At 42.6% G+C, this 27,849-nt stretch overlaps 2 protein-coding genes across 11 annotated transcripts in view; one reads left to right on the top strand and one right to left on the bottom strand.

Annotated features, from left to right (window-relative positions):
• The window catches only part of ZCWPW1 (zinc finger CW-type and PWWP domain containing 1), a 31,745-nt gene extending 16,263 nt beyond the window's left edge, over positions 1 to 15,482 (top strand). For 6 of the 10 annotated variants that reach the window (XM_040455960.1, XM_040455956.1, XM_040455951.1 and 3 more), the window contains 11 exons: positions 1,453 to 1,569; positions 2,312 to 2,432; positions 3,192 to 3,267; positions 3,686 to 3,790; positions 3,873 to 3,956; positions 4,963 to 5,046; positions 5,894 to 5,960; positions 6,399 to 6,499; positions 13,728 to 13,788; positions 14,327 to 14,461; positions 14,990 to 15,482. In XM_040455960.1, coding sequence (XP_040311894.1) covers positions 1,453 to 1,569; positions 2,312 to 2,432; positions 3,192 to 3,267; positions 3,686 to 3,790; positions 3,873 to 3,956; positions 4,963 to 5,046; positions 5,894 to 5,960; positions 6,399 to 6,499; positions 13,728 to 13,788; positions 14,327 to 14,461; positions 14,990 to 15,318 — 1,280 coding nt within the window. In that variant the 3' untranslated portion in view covers positions 15,319 to 15,482. The remainder of the gene's footprint in view (positions 1 to 1,452; positions 1,570 to 2,311; positions 2,433 to 3,191; positions 3,268 to 3,685; positions 3,791 to 3,872; positions 3,957 to 4,962; positions 5,047 to 5,893; positions 5,961 to 6,398; positions 6,500 to 13,727; positions 13,789 to 14,326; positions 14,462 to 14,989) is intronic. The other 4 variants (XM_040455961.1, XM_040455957.1, XM_040455958.1 and 1 more) reach the window with 3 other exon arrangements.
• A 513-nt stretch (positions 15,483 to 15,995) lies between these two features.
• The window catches only part of PILRA (paired immunoglobin like type 2 receptor alpha), a 17,287-nt gene continuing 5,433 nt past the window's right edge, over positions 15,996 to 27,849 (bottom strand). The window contains exons 3-7 of the mRNA XM_040455967.1: positions 21,302 to 21,496; positions 17,358 to 17,388; positions 16,785 to 16,834; positions 16,525 to 16,556; positions 15,996 to 16,355 (exon numbers count right to left, since the gene is read on the bottom strand). Coding sequence (XP_040311901.1) covers positions 16,221 to 16,355; positions 16,525 to 16,556; positions 16,785 to 16,834; positions 17,358 to 17,388; positions 21,302 to 21,496 — 443 coding nt within the window. The 3' untranslated portion in view covers positions 15,996 to 16,220. The remainder of the gene's footprint in view (positions 16,356 to 16,524; positions 16,557 to 16,784; positions 16,835 to 17,357; positions 17,389 to 21,301; positions 21,497 to 27,849) is intronic.

Genomic DNA, 27,849 nt, shown 5'->3' with positions numbered 1-27,849 from the left:
AGGAATGTTTGGATCAGTGCTTCAGGGGAGTGTATGGTTCCTAAGGATGAGTGGATGGGGCATGCAGGAGGGGGAGTGCACCACTGAAGTGGAGTGCGTTACTGAGGTGGCATAGAGGAAAAGGTCAAGGAACTCAGAGAATGGGGTGCTTTTTGAGTTACTCCTATGAAACCAGTGGCTGTCTGGAATGAGGGCAGGAGGTGGAAGGAGGAGGAGAAGGCTGAACCAGATGCTAGCATCTTTCCAAGGGAGATGAGAGGGTGGCATAGTCCCATGGCATAGATCTCAAGGGAGGGAGGGTTTTTATGGGAAGGATAGTAAAGGTCTGGAAGTGGTGATGAGGAGTAAGGATGATGTTGACCCCACTCTCTGGCCTGGGGTGTGTGAGAGGGAACAGACTCCACTTAGAGAGCTGTGGGTGGGGTGGAGTTGGGCAGGGGCAGTGTCATCGGTGCATCACCAGGTTTCAAAAAGGAGGTGGATGTTCAGAAAAGTTGAAGATATGTGGACTTTTTGTTGCTCTTGTCTAGAATTCCAAAGAACATAGTGGAAAGGTTTGGGATGGAGAGAGGGGAGGCTGTGAGGAAAATTGGGTCAACTTAGAAGATGTTGGTGGGGATAATGGTTTGGAAGGTAATAGATAAAAGGAATGCTTGGCCTTTGATCAAGGCCTGAAGTAAATAGTTGATTGACTTGATAGACTTATCTCTGTCTTTTGGAGGAGGGTAATCTCAGGACTGTTGGTTCCAAAGACTGCTACCAATCACTGCAGTGATTTGGTGACAGGTAAATCAGTTGAGATTCAGATAGTAACTCTGGATGTTGTACACGAAAGATGCTGGTTAGCCCTTCAAAAGAACTTTCCAGTAGTGACAGGCCAGTGGAGAACGAGGCACGAGCCAGAAAGATGCCAGCCAACCTTTTCAAGAACTGTTAATACATTGGGGTGCGAGGGTGGCACAGTTAAGTATCCAATTCTTGGTTTCGGCTCAGGTCATGACCTCATGGTTTGTGGGTTTGAGCCTTGCATCGGACTCTATGCTGGCAGCACAGAGTCTGCTTAGAATTCTCTGTCTCCCTCTCTCTCTGCCCCTCCCCTGCTCACTCTCAATAAAAAAACAAACAAACAAGCAAACAAACAAACATTAAAAAAAAGAACTGTCAATATGGGAAACACTTGCTTTTTCTCCTGGGGGGAAGGAGAGATGATAGTATGGTATAGGAGAAAGATTGAGATGTGAGACCTGGGATCCAAGTTCAGCTCTGCCACTGTGTTAGATTGATCTTCAGCAAGTCGATTATCTTCTCTGAGCTTAGTTTTCCCACTTATAAATCTAGGATTAGACTATTTGACCCCTAAGGCTCTATGATTTTAGTGAAGGTATATTGATTTTAGTTGGACTGAAGAAGGAAGAGCATATTTTTGTCTCACTTTTTTTTTTTCTGTTGCAGGTCAGTGTCTCGTCTGGGTCCAGTGTTCCTCCCCAAACTGTGAGAAGTGGAGGCGGCTTTGTGGGAACATTGACCCCTCAGTGCTTCCAGATAATTGGTCCTGTGATCAGAATACAGGTAGAATGGACTGGAGAGTTTTTTGTTTGTTTGTTTTTATTGTTCTTTCCTTTCTTTCTCTGTATGTATCCCTTAGATTAAATATGTCATAGATGTAGTTATAATCCCAGGGGTCCTTGTAGTGTTTGGGAGAGAGGAAGGGATCTTCCTTGTCATATCAAGATGAATCTGATATAATGGGCTAGAAGAAGACACCCTGAAGAGTTATATTGTGGGAAGGGCCTGGAATCTAAACATACATTCTAAGTGGATTCCATCTTCTTCAGCATTAGTCTGACCCTGCTGGTCCTGATTAGGTTATTGGTGTTGGGTTGGTGGATAAGAAGGGATATGGGATCCATGGGGAAAAGTGGGTGAGAGAGACAGCCAGTGGTTTAGAATTCTAAAATGTTTGAAACCACTTGGAAGAGTATGATGATCTAACCCAGCCCAGTTATTTTAAGGATGAGGTAACAGAGTCTCAGAGAAATTGCTGTCATGATGTTATGTAGATGGAAGCAGGGTCAAATAATGTGGGTCAGGCAGAAGTTTGGAATCTCTTTCTGTAACGTACATGGAGGCAGCACTCTTATTCTAGCTATAGCTGCATTTCCTCCATGGGTCTTTGTTCTTTGTCCATACCTGTCTCCCAGTGCCCTTTTAGTCCCACCTGGTGCATACTCTTGTCCTCTCTTCTGCCCTCGTCTAGATTTTTACCTGATGAGGTTCTTTCCTTCCCTTCATTCCTTCTCTTTTTTGGCAGACTTGAAGTATAATCGCTGTGACATCCCTGAGGAGTCCTGGATAGGGCATGAGAGTGATGTGGCCTATGCCTCCTACATTCCAGGATCTATCATCTGGGCCAAGCAATATGGTTATCCTTGGTAGGGCACCATGGCATAGAACATCCTTCATGAACTTGGGAGTGGTAGATTCAAGCAAAGAGGGAAAGAAATAGAAAGCATTTATAATGGAAATGGTACCTGCCTTAGAAAGAACATGGGATGAGGGAAAAGATAAAGTACCAAGCTGGGAGGCTTTGAAAGAACGTGTTTTCTAAAGGTTTCACAGTGGAGGTGGTATCTCCCTGGAAAAAAGCATCTGACAATTCTACTCTGGGTGGGCAAGAAAAAGGAAGGTAGCTTTATGGCATTTTTAAAACATTGAGATATGAGAGATATATAAAGTAGAGAGGACAAAGAAGGGTGGGATAGTTTCTTCTTTGGAGATGTCCTAGTCAGAAGATTTTTTCTCAGGGTTGATGGAAAGCCTAGGTTAAGATACTCTTACTAGAGGGCGCCTGGGTAGCTCAGTTGGTCAAGCATTTGACTCTTGATCTCAGGGTCTTGAGTTCATACCCCACATTGGGGTCCATGCTAAGCATGGAGCCTACTGGAAAAAATATATATATACTCTTACTTGGAAGATTCTGAGCTTCTTTGTATACTGATAGAAGTCACTTTAGTCATTTGGTAGTGACTACTGGGGGAGATCACCAAGGGTGGAGGTCTATTTTTAAGATCCTTTGTTTGCAAAACATATTGCTCTTTTATGTACATGTGTATTGGTGAATTTGTGTTCTGTTCCTCTAAACCATGTAAACCCTTCCTCTTCTGTTCCCTGTACCCATCTGTCTTCTCCAGGTGGCCAGGCATGGTAGAATCTGATCCTGACCTAGGGGAATATTTTCTTTTTGCTTCTCATCTTGATTCCCTGCCGGTGAGTTTTCCTGGCTTAGGGTATGTAGGTGCTCGGGCCAAAATAATGAACAAATCCATCCTAATAGATGTGCAGAGTTAGAAACATAGACATAGCCAGAAGACATGAGTAGAAACCGACACTTAGCTAGAGTGACAAACACAGAAACAAGTACCCACATATAGAATACAAACTTGTATCTAATTATTTAGTCATTACCAGGACATTTATGATTGTGATAAATATGCTTTGGTTGGGATTCTTGATGTCAGGATGGAAGAACAGCAGTCTGAGGTGGGTGGGTCAGGTTTATGGCATCAGATGAAGCCCAACACCTCTTTCCTTGTGAATCCTCAGTTCTTCCTCCACCTTTTCGGGTTGGAGGGCCAAAGCAAAGAGAAGGACTAGGGGCCATATGAAAACCATTTTTCTATTTCAGTCTAAGTACCATGTGACATTTTTTGGAGAGACAGTTTCTCGTGCTTGGATCCCAGTTAATATGCTGAAGAACTTCCAGGAGCTGTCCCTGGAGCTAGCTGGAGTGGTAAGCAGCCCTTGGGGGTCAGTTGTGATACAGGTAACTTGAAAACTAAATCTGCCCTTTATTAAACCTGATTTTGTTCCAGGAGAAGCTGTGTTGGGAGAAAGTCCCATGTCTGACCAAGTGTGCAAGGGTGAGGTTATTCATGAGGGACTCTTCTTTCTATCAGGTTTGCAGCAGGATAATGATTTTTCATAGTCTCCTTCCTTGCCTGCAGGCGGGGGGGCCTTCCTGAAGACTGTGGTTTTCTACAGTTTAGCCAAGGCAGGTGTGGCAGAAATGAGGACAGGTTAACTCAGGTTTCTCAGTCTTGGTACTATTGACATTTTGGGACAGATAATTCTTTGTTGTGGAAGTCTGTCCTATGTATTTTAGGATGTTTAACAGCATCTCTGGTCTTTACTGGTGTCTAGCCAAAGGGTGCTACTGCCCTTGGACTCAGTCGTGACAACCAAAAACATTGTCTCTAGACATTGTTAAGTATCTTCTGGGAGGCAAAACCTCTCCTGGTTGAGAAACTAAAAATATTAACTAAAAATATTTCTTCCCTGTAATCACTTTGGATTCAGTCAGCCTTAAAAATGAGCAGAGGGTTGCCTGGGTGTCTCAGTCAGTTGAGCATCTGACTCTTGATTTTGGCTCAGGTCATGATCTCATGGTTCATGGGTTTGAGCCCCCACTTGGGCTCTGTGCTGTGAGCATGGAGCCTGTTTGGGATTTTCTCTCTCCCTCTCTTTCTGCCCCTCCTCTGTGCTCTCTCTCTCTCAATAAATAAACTTAAAAAAAAAAAAAAAAAAGAAAGAAATGAGAAGAGGCCTACCAGCTCTGGGGCTTTTGAAAATCAGGCAGTGAGTATTAAATCAAGCAGCTGGATCTGAAGAAACATGTGAGAAGCTCAAAAGTGGAATTACCTGAGTTCCTTTAATCTTGCCTTTTCACATTTCCATGAGATTTACTTTGGAGAGGCCACCAAAATGTTGGTTGACAATATTGCTAGGAATTGGTGAAAAGTGTGTTGGGTGATAAAGGGAGATTATGTCTCTAAGCTCAAAAGATTAAGAATAGGAGTATCATGTCAATATCAGGAGCCAGAAAAGATCATGTCTGGTGAGTAGCAGTCTATTGGAATTATTTCTCTACTATTTATCATTGACTCTAATCTTCTTCTATTTCAGAAAAGGTGCAGGATCAAGGATTGCAGTCAGAAACTGGGAGTGGCCCTGACGATGGCTCAGGAGGCAGAACAGATCAGTATTCAGGTGGGAGAGTGTTCAGACTACATACCTGCTCCTCTTTGGGACCTGGGACACAAAGCAAACCATATACTGTCTACTAAAGAAAAGTGGCTTGTCCTTCCCCATCATCCAGTCTTAGTCTTAGAACTAGTCTTTTCTTTCCAGGACAGATTACTTTAGCTCCTTAAATCATTTATTCTTTTTCCTACCCTTGGGCAAATGGGATCTTCTCTCATCCTACATAGAGGCAGTTTGTAGTAGGGGGCATCCTACCTCCGTATTTAACTTTAGATCTCAGATGTATGAGTCTTAACCTCTCTTTTATGCAGTGTTTACCCTCAAATTCTGCCTTTGGGTGTGCAGTGGAGAATGACAATTATAAGTAAACTGGAAAAAGAGATTATTATAAGAATATATTGCAGCATATAATTCTCTAACATAATGTAAATATATAATATAAAAATAATGTTATAATGTATTATAGTTAATCTTCGTAAAAATTTAGATAAACAGAATATGAAATTTTAAGTGAAAATGCTATGGAATATGAATATAAAGTATGTAACTGAAGTATTTTTTTTTTTTTAGCGTTTATTTATTTATTTTGAGAGAGAGAGAGCTCAAGCAGGAGAGGGGCAGAGATAGAGGAAAAGAGAAAGAATTCTAAGCAGGCTCCGTGCTGTGTGCTGTCAGCACGGAGCCGGACATGGGGCTCAAGCCCACAAACTGTGAGATCTTGCCAAAGTCAAGAGTCAGATGCTTAACCAACTGAGTCACCCAGGCACCCCCATAACTAAAGTCTTGAAGACAGAGGGGAAAAGTCATCCTTGGGAGAATAGTGGATGATGCTTTTGTTTCTTGGTTCCCTCAGGAACGGGTTAACTTATTTGGTTTCCGGAGCCGATACAATGGATCTGACAATAGTCGGGAAGGAAAAGGTAGGATCAGTAAGAGGATAAGGATTAGTGAGGGAGGTGGGGAGAAGATGTAGAGAGGAAGATGGTCCTTCATGAGGGCAGAACTGAAACTTCATTTTATATCCGATATCATCCATCTAGTTCTGGATTCTAATAGGAGGCTCTCCATGAATGCCATTGACCCAAGTATCTGGGAGGGAGGGATGGATGGATAAATGGATGGGTGAAGAGAAGAATGGAGAGAAAAAGAGGATGGGGAGGGAGGGCACATGTTAAAGAGTGGTGGGTGTTTGGAAAAGGTGGGAACCATGATAACCTAGGGCCATGTTTTGTGGAAGAAATGCCACTGGGACATGAGAGGCAGAGTTAGAAGACTGCTTCTCTGGGATCAGCTCAATTAACTCATCATCTAATTTATTGGATAAATTCTTTAGCCTTTCTTTCCTATTCCTGTTCTAGACATAACGGTTACTGGGGCTAACAGCCCAGATTCCCGCTTGGAGAAAGAAGGGGAAGAGGCCGTGTTGGAGGAGGAGGAGGAGGAGGAAGAAGAGGAAAAAGTAAGAGTGATCTTGGGGATTCCTTTTAGGAGATTTCTGTAGGACATCTGGTTAGCATGGATTTATATTTACTATGGAACCATCCTATTCCTGCTTCAGGGTGGACCTGACTAGCTGGTCTTATCTTCTAGGGGTCTTCAGGGAAGAAGACCCTCTTTTTTCCTCAGTTATTCTCTCTAATGTCTCACATTTCTAGGAATTTATTTCTTGATTATCATCCCAGTTCCTAATGTAGTTTTTGGTTCTTACTAGAGCAATTTCAGAGAATAGCAGGGTGCCTCTGTTTACACTCTCTTCTCCCCTGTGTACACACTTAAGATATTCATTCACTTGTTACCTTTGGGTATTTTCAAGCATATGAAATATAGATTTTTTAAAAAATATTTAAAGACTTTTTAAAGAGTGGTTTTAGGTTCACAGTAAAATTGAGAGGAAAGTACAGAGTTTCCATACCCTGTCTCCATACATGCATAGCCTTTCCCATTATCAACACCCACCAGAGTCATGCATTTGTTTCCAATTGATGAACTGACATTGGCACATTGTAATCAACCAAAGTCCATAGTTTACATTAGGGTTTACTCTGGTGTTGTTATAGTCTGAGTTTGGACAAACATATAATGATACATATACATCATTATAGTATCATACAGAGTATTTTCACTGCTCTAAAAATCCTGTGTGCTCTACTTACTCATCCCTCACCCCGCAACCCCTGACAACCACTGGTCTTTTTATTGTCTCCATAGTTTTGCCCACTCCAGAACATCATATAGTTGGAATTATGTAGTATGTACCCTTTTCAGACTGGTTTCTGAGAAATATGCATTTAAGTTTCCTTCATGTATTTCATGGCTTGATAGCTAGTTGTGTGTGTATATATACATAATATATATACCTATTTACATATACATATTATATATATATATTTTTTTTTTTTTTTTTGCTGAATTTTTCCATTTTCTGGATGTATCACATTTATTTATCCATTCACTTACTGAAGGATATCTTGGTTGCTTCCAAATTTGGACAATTATGAATAAAGCTGCTATGAACGGCTGCTTACAGGTTTTTGTGAGAACAAGTTTTCGACTCCTTTGAGTAAATAGCAAGGAGCTTGATTACTGGATTGTATGGTAAGAATATGTTTACTTTTGTAAGAAAACACCAAACTGTCTTCCAAAGTGGCTATACCATTTTGCATTCCCACCAGCATTGAATGAGATTTTCTGTTGTTCCACATCCTTGCTAGTATTTGGTATTGTCAGTGTTCCAGATTTTAGCCATTCTAATAGGTGTGTACTGGTATTCATTGATGTTTTAATTTACGTTTCCCTGATGACATATGATCTGGATCATCTTTTCATATTCTTACTAGCCATCTGTATATTTTTTTTGGTGAGTTGTCCATTAAAGTGTTTGGTCCATTTTTTAAATTGGGTTGTTTATTTTTTTTTTTTTTTTTAGTTTTAGGAGTTCTTTGTATATTTTAGATAACAGTCCTTTATCAGGTGTATCTTCTACCAACCAGACGATTAATTATTTCGTGGATCATGCCTTTAGTGTTATATATAAAAAGTCATTGTCAGGGTGCCTGGGTGGCTTGGTCGATTGAGCGTCTGACTTTGGCTCAGGTCATAATCTCACGGTTTGTGGGTTTGAGCCCATGTTGAGCTTTGTGCTGATAGCACGGAGCCTGCTTCAGATTCTCTGTCTCCCTCTTTTTCTGCCCCTTGCATGTTGTCTCTCTTAAAAATGAATAAACGTTAAAAAAAAAAAGTCATTGTCATACCCAAGGTCATCTAGATTTTCTATGTTATCTTCTAGGAGTTTTATAGTTTTACATTTTACACTTAGATCTATACTACATTTTGAGTTAATTTTTGTGAAAGGTGTAAGGTTTATATCTAGATTCACTTTTTTGTGTGTGGATGTCTAGTTGTTCCACCATATTTGTTGAAAAGACTCATTGCCTTTGCTCTTTTGTCAAAGATCAGCTGACTGTTTTTTTAATTTATTTTTATTTTTTTATTTTTTAATGTTTATTTATTCTTTGAGAGAGAGACAGAGCAAGCAGCGGAGGGGCGGAGAGAGAAGGAGACACAGAATCTGAAGCAGGCTCCAGGCTCTGAGCTGTCAGCACAGAGCCTGACACGAGGCTCAAACTTATAGACCATGAGATCATGACCTGAGCCGAAGTCGGTCACTCAACCAACTGAGCCACCCAGGCGCCCAAGCTGACTGTTTTTATGTGGGTTTATTTTTGGGGCTCTCTATTCTGTCCCATTGACCTATTTGTTCTTTTGCCAATTCCACAGTCCTGATTACTATAGCTTTATAGTAAGTCTTGAAGTTGCCTAGGGTCAGTCCTCCAGCTTTGTTGGCTATTCTGGGTCTTTTGCCTTTCTACATAACTGTAGAATCAGTTTGTTGATATCTACAAAATAGCTTGCTTGGATTTTGTTTGGAATTGCATTGGTCCTATTAGATTAAGCTGGGAAAAACGAACACTAAACAATATTGAGTCTTCCTATCCACAGATGTGGAATATCTGTTTATTTAGTTCTTTGATTTTATTCATCAGAGTTTTGTAGTTTTACTCATATAGATCTTGTACATATTTTGTTGAATTTATATGTAAGTATTTAATTTTTTCGGTGCTAATAAAAATGGTATTGTGTTTTTAAATATCAAATTCCACGTGTCCATTGTTGGTATATAAGAAAGTGATTAACTTTTGTATATTAACCTGTATCCTGCAACCTTGCTATAAACACTTAATAGCTGTGGAGTTTCTGTCAATTCTCTTGGATTTTCTGTATTGGCAATTATGTTATTGGCAAACAAAGACAGTTTTACAGTTGACCCTTGAATAGCACAGGTTTGAACTATGGAGGTCCACTTATGTGTGGATTTTTTTCAGTAAATACACTGGAGTACTGTAAATGTATTTTCTCTTCCTTATGGTTTTAATATTTTCTTTTTTTTTACCTTTACTCTAAGAATACAGTATATAATATATAATGGACAAAATACATGTGAATTAGCTGTTATTGGTAAGGCTTCTAGTCAAAAGTAGGCTACTAGTGCTTAAATTTTGGGGGAGTCCAAAGTTATACACAGATTTTCCACTGTGCAAAGGGTCAGCACTCCTAACCCCTGCATTGTTTAAGGGTCAACTGTATTTATTCCTTCCCAGTATCTATACCTTTTATTTCTTTTTGTCTTACTGCTTTAGGTAGAACTTCCAATATGATGTTGAAAAGGTGTGATGAGAAGGGACATCCTTGCCTTCTTCCTGATTTTTGTGGGAAAGTTTCTAGTTTCTCAGCATTAAGTATAGTGTTAGTTGTAGGTTTTTGGTAGATGTTCTTTATCAATTTGAGGAAGTTACTCTCTTTTCCTAGTTTACTGAGAGTTTTTACCATGCATGGGTGTTGGATTTTGTCAAATGCTTTTTCTGTATCTATTGATATGATTATGTGATTTTTCTTTTTTAGCCTGTTGATATGATGGGTTACATAAATTGATTTTCAAATGTTAAACCAGTCTTACATACCTTGAATAAATTCCACTTGTTCATGGTGTATAATTGTTTATACATTGTTGGATTCAATTTACTAATATTTTTGGCCATCACTGTGGACTATTTTTGCATCTCTTTTCACAAGAGATATTGCTCTGTAGTTTTTTTTTTTTTTTTTTCTCATAATGTCTTTGTTTTGATGTTCAGGTAATGGTGGCCTCATAGAATGAGTTAGGAAGTATTCTCTCTGCTCCTTTTCTCTGAAAGAGATTATAGAGAATTGGCAGAATTTCTTCCCTAAATGTTTGGTAGAATTTACCAGTGAACCCATGGGCATGGTGCTTTCTGTCTTAGAAGGATAACTACTAATTACTGATTCAATTTTGTTGATAGATACAGACCCTATTCAGATTGTTTCTTCTTGTGTGAGTTTAGGCAGATTGTCTTTTAAGGAATTGGTCCATTTCTTATTGGTTATCAAATTTGTTTGAAAACAATTATTCAGTAGCGCCTGGGTAGCTTAGTTGGTTAAGTGTCTGACTTGGCTCAGGTCATGATCTCGTGGTTCATGAGTTTGAGCCCTGCATTGGGCTCTGTGCTGACAGCTTAGGCCCTGAAGCCTGCTACACATTCTCTGTCTCTCTTCCCCTCCCCTGCTTGTGCTCTGTCTCTGTCTCTGTCTCTCTCTCTCAAAAATAAATAAACATTAAAAGAATTTTTTAATAAAAAAAGAAAAGAATTATTCATAGTATTCCTTTATTATCCTTTTAATGTCCTTGGACTCTGTAGTGATGACCTCCTTTTTATTTTCTGATTTTAGTCATTTGTTTCCTCTCTTTTTCTTAGCTTGGCTGGAGGCTTACCAATTTTATTGATCTTTTCAGAGAACCAGGTTTTTGTTTCATTCATTTTCTCTACTAATTTCCTGTTATTAATTTCATCAATTTCTACTCCAGTTCTTATTATTTCTTTTCTTTTGCTCACTTTGGATTTAACTTGTTCTTCTTTTTCTAGTTTCCGAAGGTTAAAACTTAGACTGTTGATTTTAGATCTTTCTTCTTTTCTAATAAATGTGTTCAGTGCTAAATTTCCCTCTCAGTACTGCTTTCTGTGTATCCCACAAATTTTGATAAATTGTGTTTTCCTTTTCATTTAGTTCATATTTTAAATTTCACTTAGTTCAATATTTTAAAATTTCTCTTGAGATTTCTTCTTTGATCCATGTGTTATATAGAAGTATGCTATTTAATCTCCATGTATTTGGAAATTTTTTGGTTATCTTTCTGTTATTGATTTCTAGTTAAAGTCCGTTATGGTCCAGGAGCAGACATTTAATGATTTCTATTCTTTTAAATATATTAAGTTTTGTTTTATGGCTCAGAATGTGGTCAATCTTGGCGAATGCTACATGTGAACTTGAGAAGAATATGTATTCTGCTGTTGTTAAAGTACTTAGAGAATTGACCTCTTTATCATTATGTAATGCCCTTTTTATCCCTGATAACTCTCCTTGTCTTGAAGTCTGCTCTGTTTGAAATTAGCATAGCTACTCCTGCTTTCTTTTGATTAGTGCTAGCATGGTGTATTTTTCTGTTTACTTTTATAATCTCTCTCTCTCTCTCTCTCTCTCTCTCTCTCTCTATATATATATATATATATATAGCTTTATGTTTAAAATTTTTTTAATGTTTTATTTATTTTTGAGACAGAGAGAGACAGAGCATGAGCAGGGGAGAGGCAGAGAGAGAGCGAGACACAGAATCCAAAGCAGGCTTCAGGCTCTGAGCTGTCAGCACAGAGCTCGACGCGGGGCTTGAACCCACAAACTGCAAGATCATGACCTGAGACAAAGTCGGACGCTTAACCAGCTGAGCCACCTAGGCGCCCCTATAGCTTTATGTTTAAAGTAGACTTCCTGTAGACAACATATGGCTGGGTCTTGTTTTTTAATCCTGATAATCTGTGTCTTTTAATTGGTGCTTTTAGATTATTGACATTCACAGTAATTATTAACATAGTTGGATTAATATCTATAATATTCGTTACTGTTTTCTATTTGTTGCCCTTGTTCTTTCTTCCTATTTTTGTCTTCCACTCTTTTTCTGCCCTAAGTGGTTTTAATCGAGCACCGTATATAATTCCATTTTCTCCCCTTCCTTAGCATATCAGGTGAGGTGTTCTTTTCCTTTGGCTTCTTTCAGGGCTTTTTCTTTTTTTTTCTTTTTCTTTTTTTTAAGTTATTAAATTCCAGTTAGTTAACATACAGTGTAATATTAGTTTCAGGTACACATTATTATACTCAGCACTTCTGTACATCACTTGGTGCTCATCACAACAGGTGCACCTTAATCCTCAAGGCTTTTTCTTTATCTCTGATTTTCTGTAGTTTGAAAATAATATGCTTAGGTATAGTTGTTGGGCATTTATCCTTCTTGGTGTTCTCTGAGCTTCCTGAATCTGTGGTTTGGTGTCTGATGTTAATTTGAGAAACTTCTCAGTCATTATTGTTTTCAATATTTCTTGGGTTTCTTGCTTTTTTTATTATTATTATTTTTTTACATTTATTTATTTTTGAGAAACAGAGTGAGACAAAGCACGAGTGGGGGAGGGGCAGGGAGAGAAGGAGACACAGAATCCGAAGCAGGCTCCATGCTCTGAGCAAGCAGTCTGCACAGAGCCTGATGCGGGGCTCGAACCCACAAACTGTGAGATCATGACCGAGCCAAAGTCGGAGGCTCAACCGACTGAGCCACCCAGGTGCCCCGGGTTTCTTTCTTTTTTTCTTCTCTGGTATTCCCACTGTGCATATATTATGCATTTTATAGTTGTCTCACAATTCTTGGATATGCTGTTCTTTTTTTTTTTTTTTCATTCTTTGTTCCTTTTGCTTTTCAGCTTTGAAGGTTTCTGTTGAGATATCCTCAAGTGCAGAGATTCTTTCCTTGTCTGTGTTCCATCTACTAATAAGCCCATCAAAGGCATTTTTTTTCATTTCTATTACAGCATTTTTTAAAGTTTATTTATTTATTTTGAGAGAGAGAACAAGCGAACGAGCAGGGGAGGGGCATAGAGGGGGTGGGAAGAGAGAATCCCAAAGAGGCTCTGTGCTGTCAACACAGAGCCCGACATGGGGCTTAATTCCATGAACCATGAGATCATTACATGAGCCAAAAACAAGAGTTGGACACTTAACTGACTAAGCCACCCATGTGCCCCTAATTTACCAGGCCATGCTAATGGCCTAGCTTTATTTCCTTCTCTTGTACATAAAGCCTTGTACTGACTAATATCAAATAGAATGGGAAGAATGAACATTAAAAAAATTTTTCTTTTAAAGTTTATTTTTGAGGACAGAGCACAAGCAGGGGAGGGGCAGAGAGAGAGAGAGAGAGGGAGACACAGAATCTGAAGCAGGCTTGAGGCTCTGGGCTGTCACACAGAGCCCAACTCAGGGGTCAAACTCACAAACCATGAGAACATGACCTGAACTGAAGTTGGATGCTTAACTGACTGAGCCACCCAGGCACCCTGGGAAAGATGAACATTTTTATCTTTGTTGTCATTGATTTAAACAGTATCAGGCTCACAGAATCCAATTTGATTTCCCTTACCCCACCCATCATTTCTGTAGCATCCCACTCTATTAAAAACACAATTATGTGACTTAATTTATATTTTCTTATTTTTCTCTCCCATTTTCAGGACTCAACTTTGCCCAGTCCCAAGCCAGCCAAAATTCAGACAAAAAGCCCCAAGGCAAGAGGTAAGCAAGCCAGTTGGGAACAGGTATGTGCTACCATTAAGGCAGGGCAGAAATAGACAATGGGAAGGGTCTGCAGGTCACAGGATCTTAACTGCCTGTCTCAGCTTTAAAATCTGCAAAAATGGTCAAGGCTCCTACTGTGTCATCAGGGAAGCTGTCCTCTGCCAAGCGAGTACATCTCCTCGCTTCTGTGCACTGATTATAAAATATTAGACTAAAGGTGGAATGAATGTCTTAAATTCTTAGCCAAGAAGGATGGCTTCCTGGAGAAGGCAGTCTATGAGGAAAAATATAAAGAGAAGAAGATCCAGAACAAACAAACAACAACAAGAGAGAGAGAGAGAGAGAGAGAGAGAGAGAGAGAGAGAGAGAGAAATATTTGGGGAAAAGGAAGGAACCAAAAAAACTCACTAGATTGAGAATGAGCAGAGGATGTGGGGCACAGACTAACTGTGGGAAGTCTATGGACCCTTGCCGAGCTGTCATTTAGAGAGAAATAAACAAATGTCCTTCATGGTTGTTGGTGGGGGTGATGCAGGCATAGCAGATGGACGAGATGGGATCCTGCAAAGGAAGACAACGAAGAGATCTCTGGGAAATGAATCTGCAGCAACGCCTGTACGCATAATGGGAAGGAAAGAAGGACACAGGAATTCAGAGCCTGACCAGCCAGGTAAGGCTCAAGTCCTGGGAAAAACTATGGGAAATGAGGTTCAAGTCTGTGTCTCCCTTCCCTGGATCGTTTCTTAACTTTATAGCTTTTTGTTACTTTTAAAAAGAACAAGAATTAAGCATCTCAGATGGTAGAGTGCAGTACACACTGTAGAAACGTAATGGTTATTCGTTTGATTTGATCCAAGCACAGGAGAATGGTGAGGAGGGGGGAACAGACATTTATCGAGTATTGCTGTGGGCTGGCTAGATAGACATTTGCTGGCTCCCTTGAATCTTTCAATATCTCTGTGACTGGACATTTGCCATTTTAGAGATAAGGGGATTGAGGCCCAAAGGGTTTATAATTTGCTGAAGACCCATGACAGGCATATGACTAGCATATGGCTAGAATCCAGGTCTTTCTGACTTCAAAGCCCATTTTATTTCTATTGAGAAAGATCATATTTCCTAGAGATATTTTTGTAAATAGGAATGTAGGGGTTTGACTTGTAAAAAGCCAGGACAGATGGCCTAATAGGGCTCTCAGTTTTATCACTTTTTCATCCAGGCCCTAAGAAAAAATTTAAAGCTCCCCAGAGCAAAGCTGCAGGAACCAACTTCCCTGAGGACAAAGAAGCTAGGATGGAGCCAAAGGGCCCGACCCCACCAGCTCATCTTGGGGCTTGTCCCATGGTGGGGAAAGAAGGCTCAAAGTGTCCTCAGGAGGCTGGAAGTGTCCTCCATGACGATGAAGCCTCCAGTGACCTGGACCTGGAGCAACTCCTGGAAGATGTTGGAGAAGAGCCGGAGCAGCTGGAGGAGCCACAGTGTGGAGATGACCCTGGGGAGTTCACCACGACCTTCTTTGAGGAATAGCTGTGTGCTCCTGCCTCACCCGCTTCCACAGGAGCAGCAGAGAGAGCCCCTCAGAGGGTCCCTGAGAAGCTACTAAATGTGGGGTTTGTTCCTCAGCTACAGGTCAATTGGCTAAAGTCACGGCTCTGCAGTTTATGTGTTAATAAAACAGGTTACCGGCTTAAGTGGTTCCATTCGTCTCTAACCACATGCTTCCCTTGGCTTCTCTCCCCGCCCCCCCCCCCCCATCCCTGTGGCATGTCCCTGTTTCTGGTGGGAGGCCGGCACAGTACAGGGATCTGGGAAGGCAGTGAGACCCAAGTCCTGGGAGGAGGCCGTCGAGAAGGGCAGGTCTGGGTTCAGACCTGGCTCAGCCACTTACTAGGTGTGTGGCCTTGAGAAAAGCACTAACCATTCTGGGTCTTCTCTTCACGCCTCCGGTGAGTGCATCCAGGACTGTATAAGGTTGTTGGTGATGCTTACATGAGTGATGCACTTAACGTGGTACATGTTATGGTAGCAGAAGTAGAATGGTTAGATAAGGGGGCAGAGTCTGGGCTCTGGGCTGGCTGCCAGTGTTTGGTGTCCCCCACCTGGCCTGAAGGCAGTCACTGAACACCAGCCCTGGAGGAGGGATCTTGGGTGTGAGCTACTTTCACAGCTCATTTTTGGCGAGAAGGAAAAGACAGAAGATGCCATCAGTTTCTCCTTAGGTGCCTTAAGGCAAATCCTACTAGTACTTTTATTTTTGTGGGCAAGAGCTGGGCAGTTGAAGAGGGAATGGAAGCAGATGGCTCTGTTTCTCTCTGGTCCTTGGTGGACTTCCACACCCACTGGCTTTTGTCTGTGTCTGGCCAGGGTTATTACTAGAAGCTGTGACCTTCTGTGCAGCTTAGTCTCAGGGAGTCCCCATTCAATCCCGCTCACTGGGCCTTTACTATAGAATACAGGGTCTCCTGCGGGCTCTCCTTGGAAGGGGTGCAGGGAGGGGCTGCCGGTGACGAGCTGGAGAGGGTGAGGGAGGCATAGAGGATGCCACCGTCATCCTGGGCTTCACCCTGGTGAGAATGAAGAAGAAGGGCATGAGTGGAAGGGGAGCTGTCCCCAACTTAGAGCAGTAACCCCGTAACTGAGTGCCCCACCAACACCACAGTTCCTCTATTCCATCTACCCCACCTTCTCCAAACTTCTTTTTAATTCCTTTAGGCTCTAGTCTGGGCTGCTTACCTTGGGGTCCAGCTTGGGCTCTGTTTTTTGTCCTAGAAAAATTCAAGGTGTGCTGGGGTCAGGTGGCATGTCAGCCAGGGCAGAGAGATGCACGGGGGCCTTGGGGAGTGAGATCATTTGCTAGGTCAAGACCAGGGTCAGGCCAGAGGGATGGGTGGGACAGGGAAAGAGGAAAATGCTGAGGCAGGTGTGTGGGCAGGGGGTGTGTGAGGAAGGGCGAACCAAGGTGGAGAGAGGGGAGTGTCACAGTAAGAATTTACCTGTAATCCCGATGTTCTCATACTTCTCCTCAGTGTTTTGGACCGATTCCCTGTGTGCGAAGGAGAGGGCGGGAAGTGCATTAGAGGCTGGGCAGAAGTGGGTTCAAACCTCTGTGGGAGCTCTGCAACCCCCTGACACTCAGGTGAGCCAAGGTTTGAGGCTCTCAGGAGGCCTGGGAGAAGATTGAGAGGCAGTTTGCCGTGTAGCCAGTAGAGGTCCTGAGACTCCCTTGAAGATAGATCATCCCGGAGAAGCGGCTTTGTTGGAAGAGCCATCAGAAGTGTGGTGATGGTCTTCTGGCCGGTGCCCAGGTGGGAAGGGAGAGAGGGGAGGGAAGGGGCTGAGAGAAAGAATAGAATAGGGAAGATGGGCTGAAGGAAAGGGGAGGATGAAGAAGAGAGCTCTGGAGGGAGGGAAAGAGGGAGGAGGCCTGGTGGTGGAGGAGAGAGAGGTGAGGCTAGAAGCTGAGGAGGGAAGTGGCTCTGAGAAAAGAGGTGCCCACTGGAAGGTGAGGAGGAGAGCTGCTGTCCCCATAAGGACCTTCCTGTTTCCCAAACAGGACAAGCACTCACCCGACTACGGTTCTGGCTTTAGTCTGCAGACCTGTAGGGGAACAGCAGCATGTCAGGGTGACATCCACAGAAGGCATCTCTCCTCCCTGCCTTCCTGCTCTGTGTGCTCTGAGACCACCCCTAGACAGGTCAGGGCAGCGGAACAGCTCTGTTGGACCCACCTGGGACTCTTGAGTGGCACCTGCTGGCACTCTGAGGCTGCCCAACCCTGTTCGGTGGTTGTCCTCAACACTAAATCAAGAGAATCGCTCTTGCCTGCGCGCTCTCTCTCTCTCTCTCTCTCTCTCTCTCTCTCTCTCTCTCAGCCTTTCCCTTGCTTCCTTTCCCCTTCCTTGAATTCCTCACCCATCCCTCCACCTGTTCCTTCCACTGCTGAGCCCTGGCCCACCCACCTCCTCCTCCCCCTCCTTTGGCCCTTATCATAGACTCACAGCTCTCTCATGCCCTGATACACTGGCTTTCCATGTTTCTCTCCCCTCTCCTGAACCTCATGGCTGGAATCTGTGTCTGCGCTGCAGCCAGTTTCTCTCCACCCTCTGCCACTGAAACCTCTGCTGTCCCTCTGCCACCATCTCCCCTCCTGTCCTTCTGAGTCTGTCTACAGCATTTCCCAAGGATCAGCCCCTGGTTCACAGACATCCCCTCCACCACCCAACACTATCCTGGGAGGTCCCATCGACAGGGACGGCCCTCTGAACACATGGGACTCCTATGTCCCCCCAACTCTAGTGACCTCCACTCCACTCAGCCATACCCTGGACTCCTTTTTATCCCTGGGATTGAGAACTCTGAAATATTAAATGCCAGCATCATTTTTATACTACAACTTTCTTTCCTTCCAGCTCTCTTTTACCATCAGCCTGTTTGGTATATCTTTGTTTTGACCCTCTGATAATCCACTTTCTTTTGGGCTGTCCAAGCTCCCTGATGATCCTCTACTCTCTACTCCTGCCCTTTCACTAGCTCCTTGACTGCCTGTGTTCCCCTATCCTTATGCCACACTTAGGTGACACAGCTCTAATTCTGGATGTGGCTGATGGCAGAGAATGCTATTTGCTTACCTGATATCCATTCATTTCTTACTTTTTAAAAAAGATTTTATTTTTAAGTAATCTCTATACCCAACATGGGGCTCAAACTCACAACCCCGAGATCAAGAGGCACATGCTCTAATGACTGAGCCAACCAGGTGCCCCACCATTCATTTCTTCTTACTTAGTTACAGAACCTTGATTTTATTTGGGGTGGCAGTATGCTGCCCTACTGATAGATGTGGGACACAGGAGTACATCCTAGCCAGTAAGATTCAAAGGGAAGTTGGAGGTAAGATTTTCAGGAAGCCTCTTTAAAAGGAGGACAGACAGCTGTGGCATAGTCTTTTTTCCCTTCCTTCCTCCTGTTTCCTGTCTGGATTCAAAAATAATGGCTGGAGTCTGAGCAGCCATCTTGGATCATGAGGCAACCTTCAGGATAAAAGCCAGTGGCCAGGACAGTGAGCAGGAAAATAGAAGTCTGAGTGCCTAAGGACAATGGCCTCTGCTATCTGTTTCCTCATCCTTTTATATGAGGGAAAACAATAAACTCAGTCTTATTTAAGCCCTGTTACTTTTGGTCTCTGGTGCCAGCAGGTGAACATAACTCCTAATGAGCAAGTCCCAGAGGCTTCTAACCTGCATGAGGAAAAACATGTGGCGATGTTTTTACACAGTTTATGGCTTCTCATCTGAGTTGAATCCTTAAATACTGTCTTCCATTTCCTCAATGACTATGTCACATTTTTCTTCATCTCTAACCCGCATCCTGACTCTAGAGACAACCACTGTGATTTTTCCTCTGCAGAATTAAAAACAATTCCTATACCTTTGAGTTTATCAATGTTTTTATTCATGGCTTTTATGTTTATGTCATATATAGGGAGCTCATCAACACTCCATGGTTATAAAATAGTCTCACATGCTTTCTTCTGGTGCTAGGTTCTTCCCCCCCACATTTAACTCTTTGATTGATCTCCATGGAATTTATTTTGGTGCAAATTATGAGATAATATTATTTTCTCAGATGGCTGCTCAATTGTTCCATCACCATGTATTGAATTACTCATCTTTCCCCATTGATTAGAAATGCCAGATTTTAACATACTAAATTCCTGAATATATTTTGACCTGTTTTATCCTGCCTATATTCGGGCTTTTCTCTTTTAATACATTGGTTTATCTGTGTATGAATATGACAGCATCGAATCATTTTAGTTATTGCAGCTTAATAATTACAGGTGCTAGTGCTCACATAGTCCTTATTCTGTGCCAGGATCTGTTCTCAATGAATTACATTTAATTGTCATGACAACCCCCAGGGTGAGTACTATTATTATTCTCATTTTACCGATGAGTAAGTTGAGGCACAGAGTAATACAACCACTGCACCAGAGTTTCCCCAGCCAGGATTTGAGTGCAGGCAGTCTAGATTCTATGCTGCTCACCTCTGTGCTTTTAATATCTGATAGGGCTAATCTCCTCTCACTGAAATCTTTCTCTAGAGGAATTTCAAATTAGTATTGGAGGGTGTTGGGGTGTAAATAATTAATGTCTCTAGCTCTGTCCTCTCTTTTAGCTATAAATGCATACATCCAAATTTCTGATGAACCTCTAGGCTCAGATGCCACACAGGTATGTCTAACATGTCCCAAGCTAAAGAATCATTATTCCCCACTCCCCACCCACCCTCCGCCCCCAAACATGGTCTTTGACCTCTTGTATTCTCTAATTTGCTTGGTGGTTTCATCCAAGTTCTTCCCACTCCCTTGCCCCTGCACCAGCCTGATCACCAAATCCTACTGATTTTCTCTCTTGAACTCTTCCAGAGTCTGGCTCTATCCCTCCACCTACACTGCTACTGCCTTAGATTGGCCTGGCCCACCTCTGGCGCCTCCATCCCGGATGTATCTGGATGGAGAACTGCTTCATGTTGCCTCTAGGAGCAGAGGCTCTTGGGTGTGATTTACGAGGTTCTCTTCTCCCATCTCTAGCCTCCTCCACTGCATGGAGCTGCTTAGAGTTCTCTCACTGCTTTCCCGTACCTGCAGGGACAGTGACATCTTCACCACCCTCACCACTTGCCTGGCTAATTCTCTTACACTCTTTGAGACTTTCTGTAGTGTCACTTCCTATGGGAAGTTCTCCATGATTCCCCTCCTCTGTCCTAGACTACCACAGCTCTTTCCAAATGAGGCAGTCACCTACTTTCCTCTCCCTCTGCCACTGAGTTTCTTGAAAGCAGGACCCACACTTTATTTACACTTGTATCTCCAATTATAAGCCAGACCCTGGAAGATAAGCCCTCAACCAATGCTTGCTGAGCTGAGCCAACTTCCTTTCCCTTCTGCTCTCTCCTTACTCTTCCAAGAGCTGACCCTCCCCTCCCCGTGAATCAAAAGATGAAGATTAGGGGTGCCTGGGTGGCTCAGTCCATTGAGCGTCTGACTTCGGCTCAGGTCACGATCTTGCAGTCCATGGGTTTGAGCCCCATGTCGGGCTCTGGGCTGATGGCTCAGAGCCTGGAGCCTGCCATGGATTCTGTGTCTCCCTCTCTCTCTGCCCCTCCCCCATTCATGCTCTGTCTCTCTCTCTCTCAAAAATAAACAAACGTTAAAAAAAATTAAAAAAAAAAAAACAAAAGATGAAGATTGATGATAAATGATTAAGTCAAGAGACAAAAACTAGAAAATGATCAGATTTGTGGGGCGGGACTGGTCTGGAGCAATGGTTCTCAAACTGGGTCACACATAGACACCACTTGTTGAGATCTTTAAAAATGCAGATTCCCAAGCCCAGACCTCAAGGCCAGCAGGGATCTGCATTTTTAAATGCAGGATGACCTGGGGTTCTGGGAAACATTCAGTTGGGAAACTTGGGGACAAGTTGGAGGCGTAGCCCAGAACCACTTACCTTTGCTTCTCTTCCACCTGAGGAAGACAATCAGTCCCAAAACTGCTATTATGAGCACAACGCCAGCCAGTGCCACACCGACTGCAGCTCCCACACTCAGGGGTGAAGATGCTGAGCTCCCACTGTCCTCTACGACATTGAGGTCAGCTGTGATGGTGGCTGCGGTGGTGGTGCCCTTGGTGGTCGCCTGGGCAGCTGAGAAGACACGAGAATTTAGCAGATTCTCCTCTGGAGGCTTGAGGTATTTGGATGAAACTGTTACATCTCATTCCCTAGTTTGGGGAATATTAAGGGTGGGGAGGAACTCCGAGAAGAAATTAAAAAAATGAATGGAATAGTCAATTCCTTAGAAAAAGTACCAAAACCAGAAAGAAGCCAGCCCTAAGAAAACTCAGAGGAAAAAAATTAATGAAACCTACGTAGGAATAAATTTATTAGGAAACAGGACAACAGAGAGAATAATAAGTGCAGGGAGTGGTTATTTAGGGGAAAAACAAACAACAAAAAACAAGAAAGAAATAAAACAGACAAGACTCTTGCAAACCTAACAAGAGTTTGTTGAAATCATTTGTGAGTGTATGCTCATTATAGGTTGATAAACTTAAAAAAACTCTGAATTGGATGATTTTCTGAAACAAACAAAAATTTCTGAAAATGGAGTTAAGAAGTAAGACACTTTCACTGATAGGTAAACAAAGAAGTGAGGACTCTTGGGGCACTGGCCTGGCTCAATCAGAAGAGCAGGTGACTCTTGGTCTCTAGGTCATGAATCTGAGCTCCACACTGGGGGTAAAGATTACTAAACAAAGTAAATAAACTTAAAAAAAAAAAAAACAAAAAAGTAAATGAGAGCCCTATTAAAAACTACCTATCATAAAGATTCCAAGCTCAGGAGGCTTTATGGGTAAATTCTTTTTTTTTAAATTTTTTTTAATGTTTATTTTTGAGAGAGACAGACAGACAGACAGGACTGTGAGCAGGGGAAGGGCAGAGAGAGAGGGAGGCACAGAATCCGAAGCAGGCTCCAGGCTCCCAGCTGTCAGCACAGAGCCTGATGTGGGGCTTGAACTCTCGAACCGTGAGATCATGACCTGAGCTGAAGTCAGATGCTTAACCAACTCAGCCACCCAGCTGCCCCTATGGGTAAATTCTTGTGAAAATTTAAAGAACAAATAATTCCCAGATGGATTCTAGAACACAGGGGAATATGGGAAAGAGGCAATTCTAATTCATTTCATAAAATGATAACATAACCCTGATGCTAATTTATCTATCTATCTATCTATCTATCTATCTATCTATCTATCTATCTATATTTTTTAATGTAGGTTAAAACAACAAAAGGCTGGGTTTTTTACCGATCTGAGTGGAGGAAAATACCCAGTAATTGAGCAGTGGAAGGATAGGTAGGTACAACCTTTGGGAGTGCATTTGTAAAGTGTAACATACCCAGGTGTGCCCTTTGACCCAGTGCTTTCAATGCTAGAAATTTATCCTGTGGAAATGCTGGGCAAGTGTCCAAAGGCCTGTATTTAGGGGTGTTCCTTTGTTCCTTGCAGCTTTGTGATGCCCCAACAAGCTAAACATCTTTATTTATTTATTTTTTTTACTTGTTTTATTTTTTATTTTTAAAAACTTACATCCAAATTAGTTAGCATATAGTGCAACGATTTCAGGAGTAGATTCCTTAGTGCCCCTTACCCATTTAGCCCATCCCCCCTCCCACAACCCCTCCGGTAACCCTCAGTTTGTTCTCCATATTTATGAGTCTCTTCTGTTTTGTCCCCCTCCCTGTTTTTATATTATTTTTATTTCCCTTCCCTTATGTTCATCTGTTTTGTCTCTTAAAGTCCTCATATGAGTGAAGTCATATGATTTCTGTCTTTCTCTGACTAATTTCACTTAGCATAATACCCTCCAGTTCCATCCACGTAGTTGCAAATGGCAAGATTTCATTCTTTTTGATTGCTGAGTGATACTCCATTGTATATGACATTTTCTTTATCCATTCATCCATCGATGGACATTTGGGCTCTTTCCATACTTTGGCTATTGTTGATAGTGCTGCTATAAACATGGGGGTGCATGTGTCCCTTCGAAACAGCACACCTGTATCCCTTGGATAAATGCCTAGTAGTGCAATTGCTGGGTCCTAGGGTAGTTCTATTTTTAGTTTTTTGAGGAACCTCCATACTGTTTTCCAGAGTGGCTGCACCAGCTTGCATTCCTACTAAACATCTTTAAATAGGACACTGAGTAAGTAGATACATTGTGATACATTATGGCATGGAGACATTCTGTGGCCTGTGTGTGTGTGTGTGTGTGTGTGTGTGTGTGTTCATTTTTGGGTGAGAATGCAAGCAGGGAGTGCAGGGAGAAGGGGACAGAGTATCTGAAGCGTGCTCTGAGCTGATAGCAGCGACCCCAATGTGGGGCCTGAACCCAGGAATCAAACCATGAGATCATGATCTGAGCTGAAATCAAGAGCCAGACACTTAACTGACTGAGCCACTCTTGCACCTCCCTGCAGCCTTTAAAAAAAGAAAAAAAGCATAACTGTACATGTACTGAACTGGAAAGATAGTGGAATAAAAATAAGTTGTAGAGCAGAATAGTAATGTGGTTTGATTCTATTTGTGTTATGTATCTATATCTGTATCTATATCTGTGAGAGAGGACATTTCCGCAGAAAGAAGTAGTGGCTGGAGAGATAAAGTGCAGAGGGAGGAATAGACTTTTCATTCGACTCCCTTCTGTATTGTTTGAACATTTTAAAAAAGGCAGTATAAGTATTACCAGTACCTTTACTATTTTCAAAATTTAATGTTTATCAAAGTTATATAGGCACGTAAGTTAAAAAGTCCACACATTCCATAGTATATAAAGACAGCAGCCCCTGCATAAGCCTCTCACTCCCTTCCCACTCTACAGAGTCAACTGTTTTAGCACCTTTTAGTGCTAAAACCTTTTAGCTGTTTCTTTCGGCATTAACCTTGTATTTCTAAATCACAAGCATACACTGTTGTTGCTTGAATGGTTGGAAGTATTGTTGATTTACTTCCTACCATTGAAATCAAGGATTTAGAACTCTCACACCCCTGTTTTCTCCTTTTTACTGGACAGTCCAGCATTCGATGTCCTTTTCATGAGATGGGGTCTTCACTTGGCTTTTGGGACACCATTCTCTTGTGGCTCTTTTCCTGCCTCTCTAGCAGCTGCTTGTTGATTCCTCCTTTTCCCAACCTATAACAGTCCTAGGACCCCCTCTCTATCTACACACACTTCCCAGATAATTTATCCAGTCCCATGGCATCAACTATCAGCGACAAACTGATCCCACCCAAATTTACATATCCAGTCATCTCTTCCCTGGCTCTCCTGAATCCTGTATCTCACTACCTACTTACACCTCTGTTTATCTTGTAATGTTTCAAATTACAGAACTCTTGATTTCCTCCCAAACCTGTTCCTACCACATGTCCCCCTCTCAGCAAATGGCAATGCCATCCTGTAAGAAGCTCAGGCCAAAAGCCTCAGAGTCACCCTTGCTTCTTCTCTCTTTCTTACCCCCCACATCCCATCATCTGCAAATCCTGTCTGCTCAGTCTTCAAAATATAACCAGCATCTCACCTGCCCTTGTTGTCACCCTATTTCAGGCACATCACCTCTCACTGGTGTCCCTGCTTGTGACCTTGTTCATCTTTACAGTCTTATTCTCTATACAACATCTGGAGGGACACTTGTACAATGCACATCAGCACAGCAGGAAACCCTCACTAGACTCATTACACTGAGTAAAAGTTCTTTTCTTCGCTTTCAAAGCCACACTGGACTGGGCCCCCCCCCCCCCCACTGCCTGTTCTGATCTCACCTGCTGCCACCATCAGCCTCTTTATCTGATTCAGCCACACACTTGTCCCACCTCATGGCCTCTGCCCTTGCTGATCCCTCTTGACTGGAACATTCTTCTCCAGACCTCTCCCTGACTTCCTACAGATTTGTGCCTAGGCTGGATTTTTCTGCTGGCTTCTCTTATATCCACTCCCCAGCTCCTCTCCACTTGCTTTGTGCCTTTGGGGGCTGGTCTTGGTGGACACAATCCATGGGCTCTCTCACCAGCTGGTTCCTAGTCAGTAGCCAGTCAGAGTCACCATCCAGAGATGGAAGGAGAGAAGAGGGCAGATTATGGCATAGCCCTTGGTCCCCTGTCTGACAGGTCTTATATTAGGGTTTTCAGAGACACAGAACCAATGGAATATAGAAACAGATGTGGAGTTTTGAGGTATTGGTTCATGTGATTATGATAGCTGAGAAGCCAGAGTTTGCTATCTTTAAACAAAAGGCCCAGGAAAGCTAGTGATGTAGTTCTAGGCCCAGACCTGTGGGTCTGAGAACCAGGGGGACCAGTGAGATTCCAAAGTCCCAAGAACCAAGAGCTCCAAAGTCTGAGAGCAGGAGAAGTGGAGATCCCTGCCCATCCTCTACTTTTTTGTTCCTTTAGTTCTCTCAAGGGTTTGGATGATGCCCACCCACTGCTAGACTCTTCTGGAAATACCATTACAGACTATCCAGAAAGAATGTCTTATCAGATCTCTGAGCATCCTGTAAGCTCACTCAAAACTAACCATCCCAGATATGTTGACTCTATCTCCCCAGAGGCTACAGCTCATCTCTGGGTCCCCCTTCTTCCTACTCTGATCCTCAGTCCTGGGGATGGTCTCAGGGGTCTCCCATCCCTGACTGGTTTCCCCATCCTGTGCCCTACTCTAAACTCTCCCCAGTCATCCTGTTTGAGCGGCTGCTTCCTGCCAGGACTCTGACTAATGTTCCCAGAGCCTATGATGTTCCGTCTGAATAGAGTAGCACCCTTAGCAACCTTTATCCCTCAGATTCTGCTCCAGTTCCCTCCTTTTCTCTTTTCACCACCACTGTACGTGCAGAATTAATTTGTTGGCTTTCCCTTGAGTCTTCTTGCTCATCCACACTTAGGTACAAATAGCATTGTTGTACACATGATTTGCTCTTTTTTTTTTTTTTTTTTTTTTTTTTGCTGCTGTTTCCCCAGTGTCCAGATTAGCACTCGACACATAGTAGGTATCAGTCAATATTTGTTGAATGAATGCATGAGATAATTTTCTCTTAGAATTTCAAGCCATTCAACCATTGTTTTCCAGCTTCCTCTGTTACTATGGAGACCGCCAAAGCCATTGTGATTCTTGAATCTCCTGCAGCCTGTTTCTTTCCTCCTTGGAAATTTGTTGGATTTTCTTTCTTTTTATCCCTGACGTTTTGAAATTTCATGTTGTAGTGTCCTGAAGTAGGTCTTTTTATTTGTAACCATTTTTCTGGGCTTCTTTGTTCTGGAACATTTCTAGAGTTTTCTAGGATATTTTCTTCCCATGGCCTTATCTCTTCTCTGTGTCTGGAACTCCTGTTATTCAGAGGCTGGAGCTCTTGGGCCAATCCTCAGTTTTTCTTATCTTATAGTTTCTGTATGACTTTACTATGGCAAATGGAAGAAATGACCACAAACTGGGTGACTTAAAACAATAAAAGTTTAGTTTCTCACAGTTCTGGAGGCCAGAGGTCAGTGAGCAAGGTGTCACGGGCCGCAAAACCTCAGGAGGCTCTGGGGGAGAGTCTGTTGCCTACTTCCTCCAGTTTCTCGAGGCTGCACCACTGAGTCTCTGCTCTGTGACCATATTGCCTTCTGTGATAGGTTCCCTCCACCTCCCTCTTAGAAGGAGGCTCCTGTTTGCATGTAGGGCCCATCCAGCTAATACCAGGTTTCTTCACCTCAGAAGTCTTAGCTAAATCGTATCCCTTACCATGGAAGGTAATAATCATTAGTTTTGGGGACTGGGATATGAACACGTCTTTGTGGGGGCCACTATCCAACCCACCAGTTCCCAAATCCGTGACTCTTTGTCTACCTTCTGCGAGATTTCCGTCAAGTTTTTCTTGCAACTCTTTAACAGAGTTTTCTATATTTGCCGTTATATCTTAAATTCTCAAGAGCTCCTTGTTTGTTTGGAAAGCTCCCTCTGTTATACAGGCTTGCACTCTCTTAACTTTCTGAGGATGGTAGGTATCTGAGTTTCATTCTTCCTCCATTATTTTGATTTTTTCCAGGAACCCCCTCCCCCCTCTCCCCACTGCATTGGTTTTGCTGTGTATTTCATGGGGGAAGGATTCCTTAAGTGTTGAATGCAATCATATTTTTAAAAAAATCGTTTTTAACATTTATTCATTTTTGAGAGACAGAGAGCATGAGTGGGGGAGGGGCAGAGAGAGAGAGAGAGGGAGACACATAATCTGAAGCAGGCTCCAGGCTCTGAGCTGTCAGCACAGAGCCTGACACAGGACTTGAACTCACGGACAGCAAGATTATGACCTGAACTGAAGTTGGACGCTTAACTGAATGAGCTACCCAGGCACCCCTGAATGTAATCATATTTTTAAATGGCATCTCTAGCCTCAGGCATTCCAGGCACAGCAGAGGCAAGTTGTCAATCATCAGGACTGGGGGATTCCATGCCAGGCCAAG

Source organism: Herpailurus yagouaroundi, unplaced genomic scaffold, assembly GCF_014898765.1.
Source record: "Herpailurus yagouaroundi ecotype Mexico unplaced genomic scaffold, PumYag 216, whole genome shotgun sequence".
NCBI lineage: Eukaryota > Metazoa > Chordata > Mammalia > Carnivora > Felidae > Herpailurus > Herpailurus yagouaroundi.
Note: the sequence above shows the minus strand (reverse complement) of the source record. Positions and strands in the feature narration are given on the sequence as shown.